The sequence below is a fragment of the Schistosoma mansoni genome, chromosome 1 (assembly GCF_000237925.1).
Source record: "Schistosoma mansoni strain Puerto Rico chromosome 1, complete genome".
Lineage (NCBI taxonomy): Eukaryota > Metazoa > Platyhelminthes > Trematoda > Strigeidida > Schistosomatidae > Schistosoma > Schistosoma mansoni.
Window position 1 is genome coordinate 20,977,856 of NC_031495.1, and position 18,765 is coordinate 20,996,620.

Below are 18,765 nucleotides of genomic sequence, written 5' to 3' on the forward strand. Positions count from 1 at the left end.
TCTATCTAATAACCTATGATACTTTCAAGTAAATTCAAAGTTAATTTAACGAAATGTAATTTCTTGACTGTTTGAGTTCATTATTTATTGTGGACGTTTATAACAATAAAAATAGTTGTATTTCATCATGTTACTCAGATTTTGTAAGACAAATAATTTATTATCAGAATGGGGTTTGTGGAGATTGTAGTAATTGTAACAGTTGAATTTATGAGTCGATGTAAGCTAGACCATGATTGAAAACCTGGAAGCACAGGACGGCCGTTCCGTCCTAGTATGAGACTCCTCAACAGTGTGCACCTACGACTCCGCGCGCGTGATTCGGACCCAGGACATTCGGTCTCGTACGCGAACACTTAACCTCCAAACCACTGAACCAGCATCCCATTCTGACCATAGTTGTCACATGCTCACTAATGATTGGCTTCAAGATTTTCTAGAATCTAGTGACAAGCCGTGACCAGTATAGTCCAATTTGTGTCGGGTAGAGATAGGTATCTACCTCAGACAATGGATGAATGGTTGAGCAAGACCACGGATCCGTTGAAGTCAGACATCAACACTGTTGGAAGCTGGCTCAGTGGTCTAGTGGTTAAGTGCTCGCGTGCGAGACCCAAGGTCCTGGGTATGAGTCTCGTGTGCGGGATCGTGGATACACACTGTCGAGGTGTCTCATACTAGGACGGAATGGCCTTCCAGTGCTTCTAGGTTTTCATTGGTGGTCTAGCTTACATCGACTCATGAAATCAACTATTAACAAAGTAATTTATTAACAATCAAAAGTCTGATATAATCTCCTCTTGGTATGCGACTTGTGCTTGAGAACGATATAACCATTAATAACAAATAATTTTCAGAATCCATTTCTAAATTCCTCAATTTCGCCATGAATCTGGACATACATCTAATATATATTTACTAACACTTTACGCTAGCCATACTGTTCCCTTTGAAGATAGAGTTTATTTTCATACATTACGGATCCTTGTGGTAATCTCCATGACTGAGAACGAATTTTCAGTATACGAAATTGTCAAATGTCTAATGATGTGAACATTCGTTGTCGTGTAAATCTTCTGAAAAAAGTCACTAATTTAAAAATACCAGTGATCATAATTGGTGGTAACCATCTTTCATGGTTCTGTTGATTTTCGTTTTACAAGGCTAACAATATATAATTTTTATTTCACTTAGCTTTTTAAAAATAACCATATTAGAATATCTGAATAAAATCAAATACGAATGTAAAAAAACAGTTAGAAACTGTAAAATCTTATCAGTATTTTACATGAAACTACTTAATACCAGTTTGTGTTATTTCACTGGTTAAATAGAATGAATTATAGGATTGAATTCGTGTTGAATAAACAGTCCAGTAACTAGGTACTTCCGTTATTTGCGTTAAACCTTTGATAATTTCTACATGATGTATCTTTGCTTATCATGACTTGGTGAACATAACCTTTTGTTTTATTATGCAAGTAAATTATATTGACCTTGAATCTGAATCTCCTAAGAAAATATTATTTCCAGTTTGAATTTGTAGATAAAATTTTTGGGAATAGATCTTAACAACTTTGATGTCATCTAGTGATTAATTCTATATTCTCAGTTTTCTGTTATTACGACTCTATTCTATTCACTTTTAAAATTGAAATGATATTAAGGTTTATTAGGTGGTCTTTAGACTGAGCTTTTACTTGTCCAACATTTAAAATCGCTACTGACGAATACTGGTAATTAAAGTGAACAATAGTTAATAACATCGTGAGTAATATCCTAAGTAATCTGTCTCATAATGAACTGCCCACTTATTTTTTATTATAAATCAGTTAAGAATAAACGTTTGATTTTTTTAAAGATTTGATATATCTGTTTATTTATGGTATAGTATTGTTTGTTTGAGTAATATCTTTCTAACTTCACTAAAAGTAAAAAGTTTATATTATTTATACCATTGATTAAATTAAATAACCTCAGTTAACAGAAACTGAACAGGTACTAAGGTATTAGGTTTCTTCTTAATGAAGTAATATTGTTCACTTAAATTCTACTATATCTGTTGCCGAACACTAACTTTTCCGCTGCCTAGGTTATTGGGTTCTTTCATTATTATTTCCTCAAGACGTTTATTGTAACACATTTAAAACTGGTGTCATCGTAAACTGACTGGAGAAATATACCCCGATATATTAGCTAGAACACATGAGCTGTGAAAGAAAAAAACAGTGGATACATGGTGTGATGTTACCAAATAAAATTCATATTTACCATCACTTATTTTAGTCAGTTTGATAATTTATTTACCACGCTATTTGAATTCTAGGTTGTTCAACAATCATGTATTTCATTTTTTCAATGAAATCTTACAACACTCTTGTTTTGTCAAGTCATGCTAGTAGGTTTTTCATTTATACATTATCTGATAAAAACAAGCTTTCTGTTAAATTTGCAAACATCTGCGAAGTTTTATTAAGATCAGGAACCAATCTAATTTAGACAACCAATTAAGATCAAGAAGCATCGAACGGCTATTACGCCCCAGTATGGGCCTCAAACATCACCTTGAGCCCACACTACAGTAATCCAAAAGGTTACTGAAAGATGTAAGAACAAAGGTGGGAGGTGATTTTGCTTTAGATCACCTGGTGGTGGCTAAGCTACCACCGAAACTAAAGAAATATTCGACAACTGAATATGTGGAACTATGAAGTTTGGTACATCCATCCTTCAAGATTCTAACAGCCTTAGTGAATTCAGGATAACTCTCAGCACCACGTTTAAAGCTTTATGAAATCTAAAGAAGGGAAAATGCACATGGATATCAACTGGAAAGGGATTGAAGAAGAAATAGCTTCAACATGCCTGAAGGCAACTGGCCCCGATAAGCACTAGAATGAAGAGTGGATCTCTGTAGACAGCCTGGGAAAGATAGTAGACGAGAGTGATCAGTCAAGAGCGAAGAAGGTAAACCAATCACTGAGGTTTAGAAACAGCAAAACAGGTAGGTAGAGAGGTCTGAAGAGCTCTTGAACTGGCAAGCTCCCGTAAAACCCACCGGACATTGAGTCAGCACACATGAACCCCCCTATAAATCATATCGCAACAATAATCTAAATCAGAAAGCTCATCAGACAAATAATGAATGGAAAAGCAGTAGGATTAGACGGAATACCATCTGAATCACTGAGATAAGATATAGAGTAACTCCAAAGACAATCCATGTTCTCTTTTGAAATATTCGGGAAGAAGAACAAGCACCTACAAACTGGCAAAAGAAGAGCCATATCAAAGAACACACAGTGTTAGGAATCAAAGGCAGACATTGAAACCATTATATGCATTTGACAACAATTAAAACGGAAAGACCAGGACAGAGGTGGTTGAAGATTCCTGGTCAGTGGCCTGTGCTTAAAGAGTGGTAACAGGTTTAAGTGCTATTAGTAAGAGTATTGGTATGGGTCCCCTCAGGAGAGGTCATCAGTGACCCACTGAAGACTGAACTTAGAACCCTAAGCTCTCATGGCGAATACTTAACCATTAGACCAATTAGCCGGTATCTGTTGGTGTACATGTCTAACTCAATTCACACTGCTGAAAAGAGGCATACTAGGATGAAAAAGCAGTTCAGTACCTCCTGTTTCTCAACGGTTGTCTAACTTAAGTTGGTTCGTGATCTCTTTAACATTTAGCAATCTCCGCAAACACCTATACTGACATATACGCAACTACCAAACCTCATTTTTTTCATTTTCTTATATTTTGTTTATTTTTATTTCTAATAGTTGATCTTTGAGAACGATTTTATTTGTCTCATATATTCCAGGTCCTGTAGTATGTAAACGAAAAGAATCAGAGCATATCAAGTTGGCAGAAAGTCGTCAGCCTAAAAAGCCACGCCTTGTTTTTACCGATATACAAAGACGAACTTTGCAGGCTATATTTAAAGAAACCAAGCGACCTAGTAAAGAAATGCAGGTTAGTTAAGTTTTGAGAAGCTAAAAGAAAGTTTCTTATTGTTTCATATTGTGTACGTGATTATTCAGTAGTTGTGACAAAATAATTGAACATTTTTTCTGGGAAACATTTGATTTCCATCCAGTTGTTAAAAAAATTCCAGGTTAACTTTCCATTGTGGTAAATTAGATTTTTAAATCTAAGATGTTGAGTTTTGTAAACAAATGTATATGTTGTCAGGAATTAGTGATCTATCTGAATCCATTATGACTCTGTCGCTTCAATGGTTTCCGAATGGACTCAGTAAAATTCATGCACAAATTGTTTTTTGCATTGATAATATAAATTAATCAAGTATATCATGTAAGTAAATAAGGATTTCTGGTTTTTGATAAGAACTATGTGCACATCATTTCTTCAAAACATTCTGGGAACAGTTTATGAGATTTACTATGAACATGAACAATGCAGAGCTTAATTCATCGTTATATCGATTCAAGTTGTTGGATTTTGAAACAACAGATTTCTTACTAATATTTGTTAGCTTTTCAAAAACCTAAACAACGTTAACTACTAATGAACGGTGATTTTATGAACCTTGTATACTATTAATATACAACTACATTGAAATCCAAGTGTCGTATTTAGGCCTTTAGAACTAGAACTAAACAAATATCTATATAAGCTACTTGACTAGGCAACCATATTCAAGCATTCAAATCACTTATATAGTAAGTCTTCTAATTTCGATTAAATCTTATCCAATGTGACTAAAATAAGCAAAACTGTCATCTGTTATTTGGATTATTGTGATTCATCTGACCAAAGGTCCTAAGTAATGTTTTAATCAAATGATTTCAGACGACATAATTGGTAAGAAATATATAAATCAGAGGAGGTTTTGTGGAGAATTTAGTATTTTCACAGTTGAAATCATGAGTCAATTGAAGCTAGACCACCATCGAAAACCTGGAAGCACTGGACGGCCGTTTCGTCCTATTATGGGACTCCTCAGCAGTGCGCATCCACGAATCCGCTCTCGCGAGCGAGATTCGAACCCAGGACCTACCAGTCTCGAGCCGAAGCCCTTAACCGATAGACCACTGAGCTGGCATCCAACGGTGTTAATGTCTAACTTCAACCAATCCACGATTTTGAGCGACCGTTCACCAATTGTCTTCAGTGAGATGATATCTCTACAACAGACCTGGTAGAACTCCACTGGCCACTGCTTCCCACTAGAACTCAAGGAAATATCTCTTGAAGTCAGTCACTAGTGAGCATATGATTATAGATCAGAGGAGGTTTTGTGGAGAATTTAGTATTTTCACAGTTGAAATCATGAGTCAATTGAAGAAGTCAATTGACGAAACGGCCGTCCAGTGCTTCCAGGTTTTCGATGGTGGTCTAGCTTCAATTGACTCATGATTTCAACTGAGAAATATATAAGGCAATTTAAAATCTATTCAACAATGTATTTGGCAGTATATTTAATATTAGGTAACATCTAAGTTTTAAAACCTAGTTGACCTCAAAGCAGTAATAAGTTATATGGGACTAGTGTATCAGATACACTTTTATATTGTATCTTCTCAAAGGCTGACAATTTAACTGTATTTTACAGGTTTACTCATCCTACTAAACTCTTTTAATGACTTTTTTCTGACTTCACTAATTATTATACTATGCGTAGTTGAAATTAATTGATTTCAAGATAAAACTTAATAATTATTATTGACTTATATGGTTTTTTTCATTATCAATAATTCGACAAATAAAAGATAATACTACCACTATTACTACTACTACTACCAAAAAACAGAAAATAACTAAATTAAAGGTAATGAACGATAGTCTACAGAATCAACTTATTGTGATTACCTCATTTTTTTTAAAAAAAAAGTAAACTTAGCCTAATTATCCTTTTTGAATAAGGCAACAAAAAAAACGATGATAATATGTAGAGTACAAGGAAAAAAAGATGACAATAACGATGTCCAGTCTGCTAAACACAAAATAAAACATTCCAAAAAAACACATTATTTAGTGTTATTAAGGTGAGAAATATTTTTCTTTTATCATTATAAATGAGAAATGATGTGACTGGAAAATAAAACATCAACATTGTATAAAGCATAGGAAAAACAAGAAATAAGGGTAATACTAAACAGTATTCATAGTATCAATAATAATAATAATGTTGATGGTGAAAAACTGCTTCTTTCGTGGGAATATGTCTCTGGATAGTACACCTGGCTCACGCAAATTAAGACCACACTCTTGAAAATCAAGTTGTATCTCTACATTTTTTCTTCTTTCCATTCTTTGTTATCTTCTTCTATTCTTTTGCAACTCTTAACTGTCTTAGATGTTGAGAATGGTTTAAATAAAGACTGGTTTAGTTAGTGGGTGTTGGTATGCTTCATTAAAAGATTGTTTACGTGAGTATACTTGTGTAAATGAGTGTGTTTCACCATTTACTTAATCGTGTACCTATAAATAAAAATATATATTGTTATCCTGTGAGTCCATGTAGCCATATATGTGTTTGTTTATGTATTTGTGATTAGACATACAGTGTAGACAATGTATGTAATAATCCGTTCATGATAATCACGATGATGATAATAATAATAATGGTGACTATACTGCCAACTATAAATTGATGATGACATATAAACGAACGAACTGAAATAATAATGGTAAATTTCTTAAAATATTATTAAATATAAAATATATCATACACCTCTATAAGATTAGAACATTTGAAATTGTAGAAATTAAAGTACTAATGAAATGAATTATTCTTCAATTTCCAATAATGCCAGTTATACAAACGGAAAATGTTGTTTAAACATTAATTATTATGTTTCAGGGATTAGATTTCTGAAAAGTTCGCTTAATTGTTGGGAACTTTTTTGAAGTTTAGTTTACTTTATAAATCCTTTAAATCTTTGATTAAAAATAGCTGGAGGCCCATTGAGAACCGGTAAGCAATAAATAACTATTTCTTCCCAGTATAAGACTTCTCAGCATTGCACAGTTGAAACTCAGCTAATGATTGGATAAGGGACGAACGAACCTTTCTAAGGGATCTTAATATTCAGATCACTGAGCTGGGACTCGTTATAAATTTTTTATTGATCTTTTTTATGGACTGATTACAATTAGAGGACCAGTGAAACAAAGCAGCATTGAACAGTTTTTTGTTTTATTGTTTCGAGCTTTTCATCATTGGATGCTGATTGCATCAGTGATTGTTTAACTGAAGTCGGCCTATATCTTATAAGTGAACTAATGTTCTCAAAAAGTCGATAAAACAATTTGATTTTATCACAAGGGGGGTTTTTGTGGAGATTTAGTAATTTTCGTGGATTGGTTGAGGTTAGACATTAACACCGTTGGATGCCAGCTCAGTGGTCTATCGGTTGAGGGCTCCGGCTCGAGACTGGTAGGTCCTGGGTTCGAATCTCGCGAGAGCGGGTTCGTGGATGCGCACTGCTGAGGAGTCCCATAATAGGACGAAACGGCCGTCCAGTGCTTCCAGGTTTTCGATGGTGGTCTAGCCTCAATTGACTCATGATCTTAACTATAAAATTTGATTTTACATTTATTTATAATTTTCTAGTCTACAATAGCTCAACAACTTGGATTACAAGTTTCAACAGTAGCAAATTTTTTTATGAATGCTCGTCGTCGATCACTAGATAAATGGCAAGAAGATACGAGTAAACTTTCGAGTACGATTAATTCACCATCGGATTCCCCATACAGTCGTAGTGAAGAACATGGGCAACAGTCAAGTATGATCCATAATTTATGTTGTTCACAAGATGGTGATTTCAGTAATTGTACACCATATTCATTACCATCTAGGCGTCAACCTGGATGTTCACAATCAATTACTACTCCAGTATCAACATTAAAAACATTGGATAATAGTTTCATTCCAGGGAATCCAACAGAATTGGAACAAATAACACGAAGTAATAGTTTAGCTTCTTGTAATAGTTTTACAAAACCTAGTAATCATGTACCATTAACTTCGAATTTTGCAAGAACAGTATTAAGTAACAATAATGATAAAAGTGATTTATTTAAATGTGATAATTCAAGAAATAATATGATCACATTAGAACACCGTACATTTAATGCACTGAATTCAACTGATAATCCTTCAACTATTCCAACTGTTATTTATGCATCACAAGATTCAACTTGTGAACAACAACAAATGGATGCAGAAAATTTTTCAAATAATTACTCTTTACATTTAACAACACAAATTCAACATTCATTTCCACATCAACTACAATCACAACAAGAACATCAGCAACCACAGCAGTCGAATCTTTCTCCTTCTCTTCTTCATCGTCATCATTCACAGAGTTCATCGCATCCTATGAATACACAATTAGTACCATTATCTTCATCTTCATCATCAGCATCGTCATCGCATCACTTGAGATTTCCATTGGATATATTAGATCAGAATAATGGTACTAATAAATATTCAACTGGCAATAGTAGGTTACATAATTCTGAGCATGAAACTATTCATAATAATAATAATAGTAGTAATAATAACCACAACCTAACTAAATCAATTTATCCATATTGCAATTCACAAGCAAATTATACATCCCCTGTATCAGGTAATTTACATTTACATCATGCACATTTAAATCTATTCAATACTGCTACTCCTGCTAGTACTGCTCCTGCTACTATTACTACTACTGCGACGACGATGACGAATGTCAGTAGCAATAATCTTATTCATAACAATAATAATCAGTTTCTAATGCGTGACTTAACTGATAGTCAACAATTTGATCATCGTTTCTTAAGTACGATGACTAGTGGGCAGTTAACATTAACTGAACAAGCTTTAGAACTATGCTCTTCATTAGCTGCTGCCAATGCTATCTCATTTAATAATAATAACAATATAATTCATTTGACCAGTGAAAAACCAAATCATTCCCATGCTAATTCAGAAATAAAACTTTCACATGAATTAAATGGATCAGTTGATATAAACAATATTGTTTTCAATAATAATAATATTCATACTGAAAATGATGTGAAAAGTACAGACAGATTGACAAACGACATTAGTAATAATAGTAATAGTCATGAGGATAACAATGATGATCAACACTGTCACCGCCAACAACAATATCACCAAATAGATTTAATGAGTAAATTAAATTTATCAATAAATGAATGTAATCAACTACGTTTACTACCATCAAATGATTTATCTAGACGTCTCTATTTCTCTAATAATGAGTTTATCGATCAGATGAAACAAACAAATAACGAAATAATTGATGAAAATAATGATACAAATAATAATAATCTCAATGAAGTTGAAGATCAAGATGAGTGTGTTGAAGACATAGATGATGATGATGACGAGGAGGAGGAGGATGAGGAAGATGATAATGAAGAGGAAGTCAATGCAGAATTATATGAGGATGAGGCAGAGATCTCAGAAGAAGAAGATAATGATGACGATGTTAATACAATAAATAGCGACAAAAAACATTGTACGAGACATGATTTGAATTCTAATTCAAATGACTAACTCATTTTTATTCCTGTTATTAGGTATCCAAAAAGAGGACTTCGAAGTATATCTTTTATAATTCGTGCATACTTTTTATGTGGACCTACAGACTGGTACTGTTACAGTTGTAGTTTCATGAATAAATTAATCAGAAATCAAAGTATATCCATCATTATATTCATGAACTGATTGATGAACACAAGACCGGCTAATTTTAAACTTTAAATAACAATTATTAATCGTTTAAGTCTTATCTACGTTTATCCTTTGTTTAGATATCTGTTAATTGTTCCCTAATAATCAGTAGTATGTTTTAATGTTGAATCAAACTGAAACATAATGTTCACTGTTGAATCTCTCCGTAAAATGTGTTTTTTTCCTTCTAAAAGATCAACTTTTGTTGCACTTTCTTATTTTTATATTTGTATACATTTGTACCGACTGTTCTTCTTTACCGTTTCCTCTTTGACTGTTTCGCACGTTTGTGTTATTTTTCTCGTTAGTTTACTTTCATTTATTCATATTTTTCAATATAGTTAGTTCAACTACTTTTTTTCACTCAAGTATTTTCAATTTCTTATTTTCTTTGAAAAAAAAAGATTTTGTTCTGTCTGAATAAATTATCATTACTACGTAGGTGTATGGGCTGATACAAAAAGATGGAGGTAATTAGTGATAGTAATGGTAATATTAATAATAATGATAATAAAAAATATAAAACACAACAGTCTTTCATAAAAACAAAACTGCATTCACAATCATATGAGACGTCCTATGTAATAAAGAGTAATAGACATCAGTGTTATTCTGGTCGTTATGTATTCATATATATGAGATATGTTACATGTACTTATTTATATTTGGGATTCTTTCATTCTGTATCATATATAATTGAAAAAAAGGTGTACAAAAGTAATTAATGTATAGTATAATTCTTCGATCAATCCCCCTTATTTATTATTCGTAACAATTAAAATTATTGTTTGTCAAATCCCTGTAACTTTTTCTTTCTCTACAATAGTAAATACAATGTGAAGGTTTACATATTCTATCTAATAAAAGAATAAATCTTATTTTATACGGAACTTTATTGATTGATCTTTAGATCATTGAAAGATTAATAATCGTTAATTAGTATTAATACCTCAACAAATGTAAAGTATTCATATTTCTCTATAAATTCAATCTTATGTGTATGAAATATGGAAACAGTATTGTTTTGTTTAAAAATATGTTATAATGTCTTCCATAATGTTTACCTAGAGGGGGGGGGAAAGAAAGAAAAAAACTGAAGATATAATAATTGAAAAAAAGAAAATAAAAAAAGATGACCGTTAATTTATACACAATATTTTTGCATTTTTTTAAAATCTTCACAAAAGTGTCTATGTATGAATGTTTGTATCGTAAATGTGATGTTTAAAACTCGGTGTAATAAATAAATAAATAGATTACCATTGTAAAAAAAATAATAAGAAGAAATAACTAGGCATTGAAAAAAAATAGATAGAAACCTTTTTTGTGTTTTGATGTTACCATAATATTCTATTGTTTCATGAAAGAGAAATCACAGAAAATGTATTACACAGAAACATTTTTTCAATGTTAACCCCATTACCCTTTTCAATTCTTGGGTGAAATTTTGTTGTCGTTTTCTCTTTTGTTTCTGTTTCTTCGTCTTGAATTTGTAGAATTATTTTCTATGATTCTTCTTGTCTTCCTCCTCCTCCTCACACATTATTTTGCGTGCTTTATTTTTCCACCTTCAAGTTTATTTGTTCCCAACTATTCTTAATGTTTTTTGTTTTATTTTCAATTCATTTCAGTCTATTTTGTTTGTTATAAACTTCAGTAACAATATTTATATTTGTTATGATGATATGGTTTTTTGGTTTAAAAATCTACTTTATTTGATCTTGAGTTATTTATACATTGGAATATTCATATATACATATAAACAAAGTGAGGCTTTATTGGAATTCAATACCTGAATCTGATGTATATATAAATCGTTTACTAGGCGAACTTAACTAAATAGATATAGATCAATTTCTATTTGGTTTTTATGTTTTACAAGTCTTGATAACTAATTAAACTTTAATTACTCAATCAAGATGTTTAGGTTTAATTCTTTACGAGAGTGATACAACTCAATGAAAGAAAACTAATGCAAACACGATGTAAAAGAAAAGTTAGAAATAAGCTTTCTCCACTAATGTCGGTGTTTTCAGATGTACAGCATTGTTTTATCAAAATAATTAGCACTTAGTTTTATAATGATAAATCTGAAAAAAAGTATTCAATTGACATATTGAAAGGGTTTATCAGATAGGAATAAGTGAAATATGATAACATATTATTGGTTTACTGTAAACTTACAGCTTAAGAATTTTAAATATTCTGATATAATTGTTGCATTGAATGGAAGGATACATAATTTATACTACAGTTCTGAAGATTTCATTTTGATGTGTTTAAGTGTGAGAAAGATTTGTGTGAACTGTAATTGCAAACTATGAAGTTGGAACATTTTGAATAATATAGGTGTTTGATTGTATTAATATTAATAATCCTGATATTGCCTGACTTGGCAGTCTAGGGAAAATAATTTATAAAGCTGAATTGCATTAAGTCAAAGTATGGGTCAAGTGTTTATGAGTATGGGATTTTTAAGCACTACAGGTAAAAGCGTTACGGATAAACTCAGCCCGTTTTCCACGTGAACTTTCAGTGTTGATTTAGACTATGATGAGCCAAATAAGATATGAACAGATTATTCAACACTAAAAGCCTAGTAACTCCTTATAAATTCGTATTTTCGTAGCTGGTAATGAAAATCTTTTTTATATTGCATTAGTTGCTCGGTTCGTTAAGATTAACGGGCAGTGCATAAACAAAAACGAAATAAAGAGACGAAACTGTCCGTTGATGTGCTGACGCAATAAGTTATAAGAACAGGCCCAAGAACAGGTCCAACGACTGTTTAAAATTTTTATAAATGTTTTTATGTTCTGTTTATTTATAAAAAACTTTATAGCAGGCATATATCTAACATTTCTATGATTTTATCTCAGTTCTGACGGCGTAAATCGTACACATTTTATGTTAATCGAGTACTTATCTGAATTATAAACTGCATCACTATAGTTAAAACTGTTTTTCTACTTCTTCATCCGTGATAACCTACTACTTATTTAAAACTTCCTGTTAGACGTTCAGTAATTACCAGTATTTAATTCTGTACTATTCAGTATAACGTACATGTAATGTTGCAAAAAGCTATTCGATTTTACGGGTGTCGAACTTACAACAATCAATGTCACAGTCGAAGAAGAATTAAACTACCAAGGGTTGAAGTTGAATCATTTTCTTCACATACTTGCCCCCCTCAGACAGTTGATTGTTGCGTTATTTTATCAGTAGGGGGATTTGCGGAGGTTGTAATACTTTCTCAATTGAAACCACAAGTCAATGTAAGCTAGACCACCATTGAAAACCTGGAAGCACTGGACGGCCGTTTTGTCCTAATACGGGACTCTCCATCAGTGCTCATATGAATATAATTTATAGTACATATATTTTTTAGCAAGGTGAAGTTAATCTAACTATAAACTTATACAGTTTTCTAAATGCTATAAAGTTTAATGTTAACGGTTTCGTAATATTTATACGTTTCAATTGAAATCAATAATGAACATTACTGAAAAAATTGTAATTTCTTCATTACTACTATTTTAAAAGTCAGACTTATTTTCCTCTAGACATAGGATTATTATTATTTTTTTAATTGCTTACGTGTATTCGTTTATATCTATTCGACGAATTTTTGTGTGTGTGTACCTGAATCACTTCTGTAAAATACAATTAAAATGACAAAAAATAATTGAAATGATTTTTTTTCTCTCTTATAACTTCTACTATCCAAAACCTCTAGAGATTAAAATCTGAACTGATTAAAGCATATTGATGTAGATTAACTGGACGAAGATTGAATGCATACATACACATGGACGCGGATTTGGAAAATGTGAGGAAAAATGTATGAAAAAAAATCTTGCTCATCTAATTACTTAATCAATAGAAAATAAGTCAGCTTGACTAATCAAATATTGTGATGACCTTATATTTAGTTATTTGTTTTTTAGTTTATCTCTAAAACTATTACCTTTTTTCCAAAATGATTAATTACTTATAAATATTTTTAGTCTTCAGGTTAATTTATCATTGAATTTTTATTTAGACGTTAAAAGAAACTTCCCATGAAATAAGATAGGTAAAGTGAAAACAGTGGATTTAAGTGATAATGAAGTAGCATTGTTGCGTTGATACAATGAATCGTTGATTGATTACTGATGTACTTGAACTTCACAGATCGAGTGAGACTTTTAAAAAAAGGTAAACATGTTTTATCGATGATCATTTATATAATCAAGAAGCATGGATTCAGGGTCTTTGGGTGGCTGTACTACAGCACCCAACACCAAACGAAATAATGTCATGATAAGAATCTGATGAACTCTGAGGTCACTGGATGTCAATTGCCTTTCGATAACCTCGTGTGCTATCTCTACGTATACTCATTTCATCCCAGAAGCTTCAATTAAACACAGAAGTCACAAGTTTTCTTTTTCAATTGTTCTAAAGAGAGCTATTCTGCAAGTGAATAAGAATATCTGTTACATAACTAAGGTATTTCAGATATTCTCAACGAAGGAATAAAATTGTTTCCAATTTCAATATAAGAATGAGCTAATTGGGAATTTCTATGGGATCTGTGTATTGAACTATGGTAGATCTTTACTTAAAAGTGTTAATTATAAGTAAGTGATGAACTCGTTCATCCATAATTTCCGATAAGATGAAACTTCTTCTGAACCTAGACATATATTCCTGGTAAAATTATAATTTATCTTAGGAAAGTAAAGTGTTCCTTGTGGGGAGCCAATCATTTCTTGTACATGAACAGTTGCTTTATAACTATTTAAGATAATTGTTTGTCAAGTAAATATAAACAAATGCGTAGGTCCACATCATTCATATCATTCTCTACTCTGACTGTAATTTATCGTATTTATAAACAAACATGTTTGGGTCCCTCACAGGCAGGTTCTTTATATTATACGTACGAACCAATGACAAAAAACACTCCTTTCATCAGCTTAAATTTGTGTTTATTAATCAAATCTGTCTGTTTACAAAAGAATCAAAATTCTACTTAGCAGCTTTTATAGTAATTTAGAGAAATGCATATCATGATATTGTTTTATTGCTTAGATTCTTTTATAGACTATAAATTCAGACAGCCATTCTAAAAATTTTTCGTACGGAGCTGTATACTGCATGTTGTCATCATCAGTTAACCGTTTTTAGACATCCTATATTACAAGTGAATGTAAAGTGGCAATTTAGATAATTCAATTTCAAGCACTGCCACGAACACAATGCTCTTTCAATCTCCATCGATTTTGCAAGTTTGGTAGCTTGTTTCACAATAAAACAGTCTAAATCAAAGTACATAAACCTAATCTTTATTTCTGAGTTGAATATCCTGCTTTTCTATATTACTTTATTATCAATTAAAAGGCCATTTCTCTGTCTCACACATAACCAGTATCCACAGTTAGACTGAAACAAGCTTGTTCACTCCTGGAATTTCAAGTATGAACCTGACTCGTTGATGGTTTTAATCATAATCAAGAAACCTAAAAAAATTTGGTTCAACGCATATCGCGTTTCTTTGATTAATACTATTATTTAAGTTTTGTATTTTCATAATTATATGAACCAATGATACCAGTAACTGTTGAAATGACTGAAATACTTTCAATAGCAAAGCCTAACTTCAATGCGAAATTATCCTGTATAACATCGTATCACTAGACATTTGGCCAACGCCGCTCCAGGGATTGCCCGTGATTTGAAAGCAGAAGTTGAAATATAAGGTGTCATGGAGAAATATATTTCTCGTAAATCAAAACCAAAAACTATAGCGTAGAGTTCAAAAGGTTAGGGGAGTGTATAGAAAGTCCTTAACCAATCAGGGTACTGGCAAGTGAAACACAGTATCTAAGGGTTCAGACAAATGTTCTAGGGTACAAGAAATATGGCTACTACATACTGGAGAACAGACAGTTACTTATATACTTGTAATAAATATTATTGGATAACATCCAAAAGTCGGGGAATAAATGGAAGAGATCAATAAGTGTAAAACATTTTCAACACTGCCTAATTTTGTTGGTTTCTCGAAGAGGTATCATAGTTTTTTGTCGTATACTCAACGGTGTATGAAATTCTATTAGACAAATTACATTACTTTCATTTTGATGAAGTACTACTTAATCTGTGGTTTTATTATTTTGATATATGTAATTGAATAGATAATTTTCAAATCTTTTGATGAATCATATTTAATAAGTAGGCGGGTTGATAAGTAGATGTTTAATGCATAAAATATAATCTTTAATTAGTAATTACTAAAATACTTTTCAAGTATGCCCTGAAGTCATAACTTTAGAATTGTATAAGTTATTTTGACAGGAATGGCTTTATTGATAATGAAGAAATAAAGAAAAGATCATTCATTGATAGGTTGCTTTAAGGGCAAATAAATTAACCGAACCTAATCAACTTTTAAATTCTTCCGCGTTTAGGTATGAATTCCCCCTTTTTTGATATTCAGGAGAAAACTCGGCCAGTTCCTGTAGACAATCACTGTAAACCCCCTTCAATACTTACTTGCTTACGCCGATTACCCCCAATGGAGCATAGACCGGTGAACAGCATTCTCCAACCCATTCTGTTCTGGGCCATCATTTCTACTTCTATCCAACTGTTATCTATTCTTCTCACATCTGCTTCCATTTCTCAGCGTAATGTGTTCTTTGGTATTCCTCTTCTCCTTTCGCCTTCACGATTCCATGTGAGGGCTTGTCTTGTGACGCAATTGGGTGCTTTCTTCAATGTGTGTCCTATCCACTTTCAGAGCTTCTTCCTGATTTCTTCCTCCGTTGGAATCTGGTTAGTTCTCTCCCACAGTAGGTTTTTGCTGATAGTGTCTGGCCAACGGATCCAAAGTATTATTCGTAAAACACTGTTAATAAACACTTGTATCTTCTGGATGATTGTTCTTGTAGTTCTCCAAGTTTCCGTCCCATACAATAGAATCGTCTTGACATTTGTATTGAAAATTCTGATTTTGGTGTTGGTTGAAGTTGTTATGAGTTCCAGATGTTCTTCAATTGTAAATATGTTGCTCTTGCTTTGCCGATCCGAGCCTTAAATAGATGGACAAATATCTTTGACGATTATGAGATCACGAAATTTTGAGTTGTTGTCAGTAGTGAAATTCACAATGAACATTTCTTACAATTTTCAATTCACTAATTGGATGCACACACATTACACTGTTGATGTTTGACCGATAATAATAATAATAATGATAATAATAGTAATAATAATGAATATCACATCCGCTGATCAATTTAGTGGTTATCATTATTTGGTAGCTTAAATAATAACACAAAAATGACTCAAGTGATGAATTCTGGGTTTGAGTTACAGTATGAACATCAGCACTCGAATCTAGATAAATTCAACTAGCAAGTTCCAAGCTAAACGATGCATGCAACTTGTATTCCACCGCTAGCCATTCTCATTTTTCTGGTCAATAAATGAGAACAAAGTATCGTAATTAACAAAAATGTATTGCAGATAAACATCAAAGCAATAAGATAGTGTCTTATTTTTTAAAGTGATTGTTCTTGAAAATCTGATCAAAGTTCTTTAGTATTAACGACAAACTAATTACTAATGAAAAATATCCAGAAGCTCTCACGAAATATTAGATTCAAAGACGATTACCGTAATTTTAAAAGTTAACGACACTGGATGACATTTAAAATACGAGGCTGCAAAATAATTGACTAATCGTTACTATGAGTTGATATTAAATCAGTGCTCTGGCGCGAGACTGGTAGGTCCTGGGTTCGAATCTCGTGAGGCGAGGTCATGGATGCGCACTTCTGAGGAGTCCCATGATCGGACGAAACGGCCTTTCAGTGCTTCCAGGTTTTCTTGGTGGTCTAGCTTCAATTGAGTTACGCTTGCAACTATGAATATAACTCTTCCATTAATAATCAAGCACAATACATTTTTTCAAGAATCATTATAATTTTCAAGTATTGGTACAGATAAGAAGCATAATGAATGTGGAAGACAACAGTGAGCATAAAATACAAATCATAAACTTGAGAATTTTCACTTTAATCTTTTATAGGGATGGGTAAAAAAAATAAAAATAAATTATTCAATCAAATAATTTAATCTTCAATCGAATGGTTATCAGTATAGTCAAATAAACAAATTCTCAATAAAATATTATAACTGCCAATTAACTCCTGCTAAAAATGGTTTTCTTTAAAATCATATATATATATATATATATATATATATAATTACTTCAGTCTAATTTCATTTGATTAAAGCAAAGAATGATCAGTTTTTTTTAATCTAAATTAAATTATAAATTTCCTTGTCAACTTGATTTAGATGGAAATAATTATGAAGTTAAGAATAACAAACATAAGTATAGATTAAACAGTCAGTCAGTCAGCTACAACGTAGGACCAGGCATATATATGCATCGGTTCAAGTTATCATACCTCGTTAGCACAATCAAATGAACACCGGATTTATAGAAGTAGTTAGTTTAGTGGTGGTAGTATATAAAAAATAGGTTGTATATAAGGATATAGTATAGGAAGGAAGAAAGTTATGAAGCAATTTTATAGATTAAACATATATATTTGACAAATAGTATGAGTAACGATATCTATCTGTTTTTTCAACCCTTTGCTAATTGTATAGACGAATAAATGTCTATAATTTTATTTAATCTTATTTATTTAGTTGTTTGTTCATCTTTAATAATTTATTTTTTCAAAATTCTCAATTGTACACGATTGATTTATTATGATCATTGAATTGAATTATTATTTTGTTAAATCTATTATCTCATAATGAAGATCAATAGTCTTTTCCTTGTGATAATGATTGACCAAGATAAAGACAAGTAATTTATCCTATTTAGGATATGCCATCCAGAAGTAACTGTATTTCTGTGGTTAGTTTTGTTGTTGGGTTTATTGATCAAACGTATGTAATATTAGGAACAGTTTGTTATGGCATGTGATGACCTATAGATGAAATTGGTAGATTGTTCAATTATGATT

The 18,765-nt window shown here is 31.8% G+C and overlaps 1 protein-coding gene and 1 non-coding gene across 2 annotated transcripts in view; both read left to right on the plus strand.

Moving 5' to 3' along the window:
* The window catches only part of Smp_196950 (putative one cut domain family member), a gene marked incomplete at both ends in the record, with an annotated part of 41,943 nt that extends 32,393 nt beyond the window's left edge, over positions 1-9,550 (plus strand). Inside the window, 3 exons of the mRNA XM_018793616.1 lie at positions 3,827-3,978; positions 7,586-8,301; positions 8,809-9,550. Of these exons, the coding sequence (XP_018648110.1) occupies positions 3,827-3,978; positions 7,586-8,301; positions 8,809-9,550 (1,610 nt within the window). The remainder of the gene's footprint in view (positions 1-3,826; positions 3,979-7,585; positions 8,302-8,808) is intronic.
* Positions 7,369-7,440, plus strand: Smp_tRNA_00972_Pseudo_CGA.1.1. Its single transcript has one exon. It is a non-coding gene (tRNA).
* Positions 9,551-18,765: the final 9,215 nt, after the last annotated feature.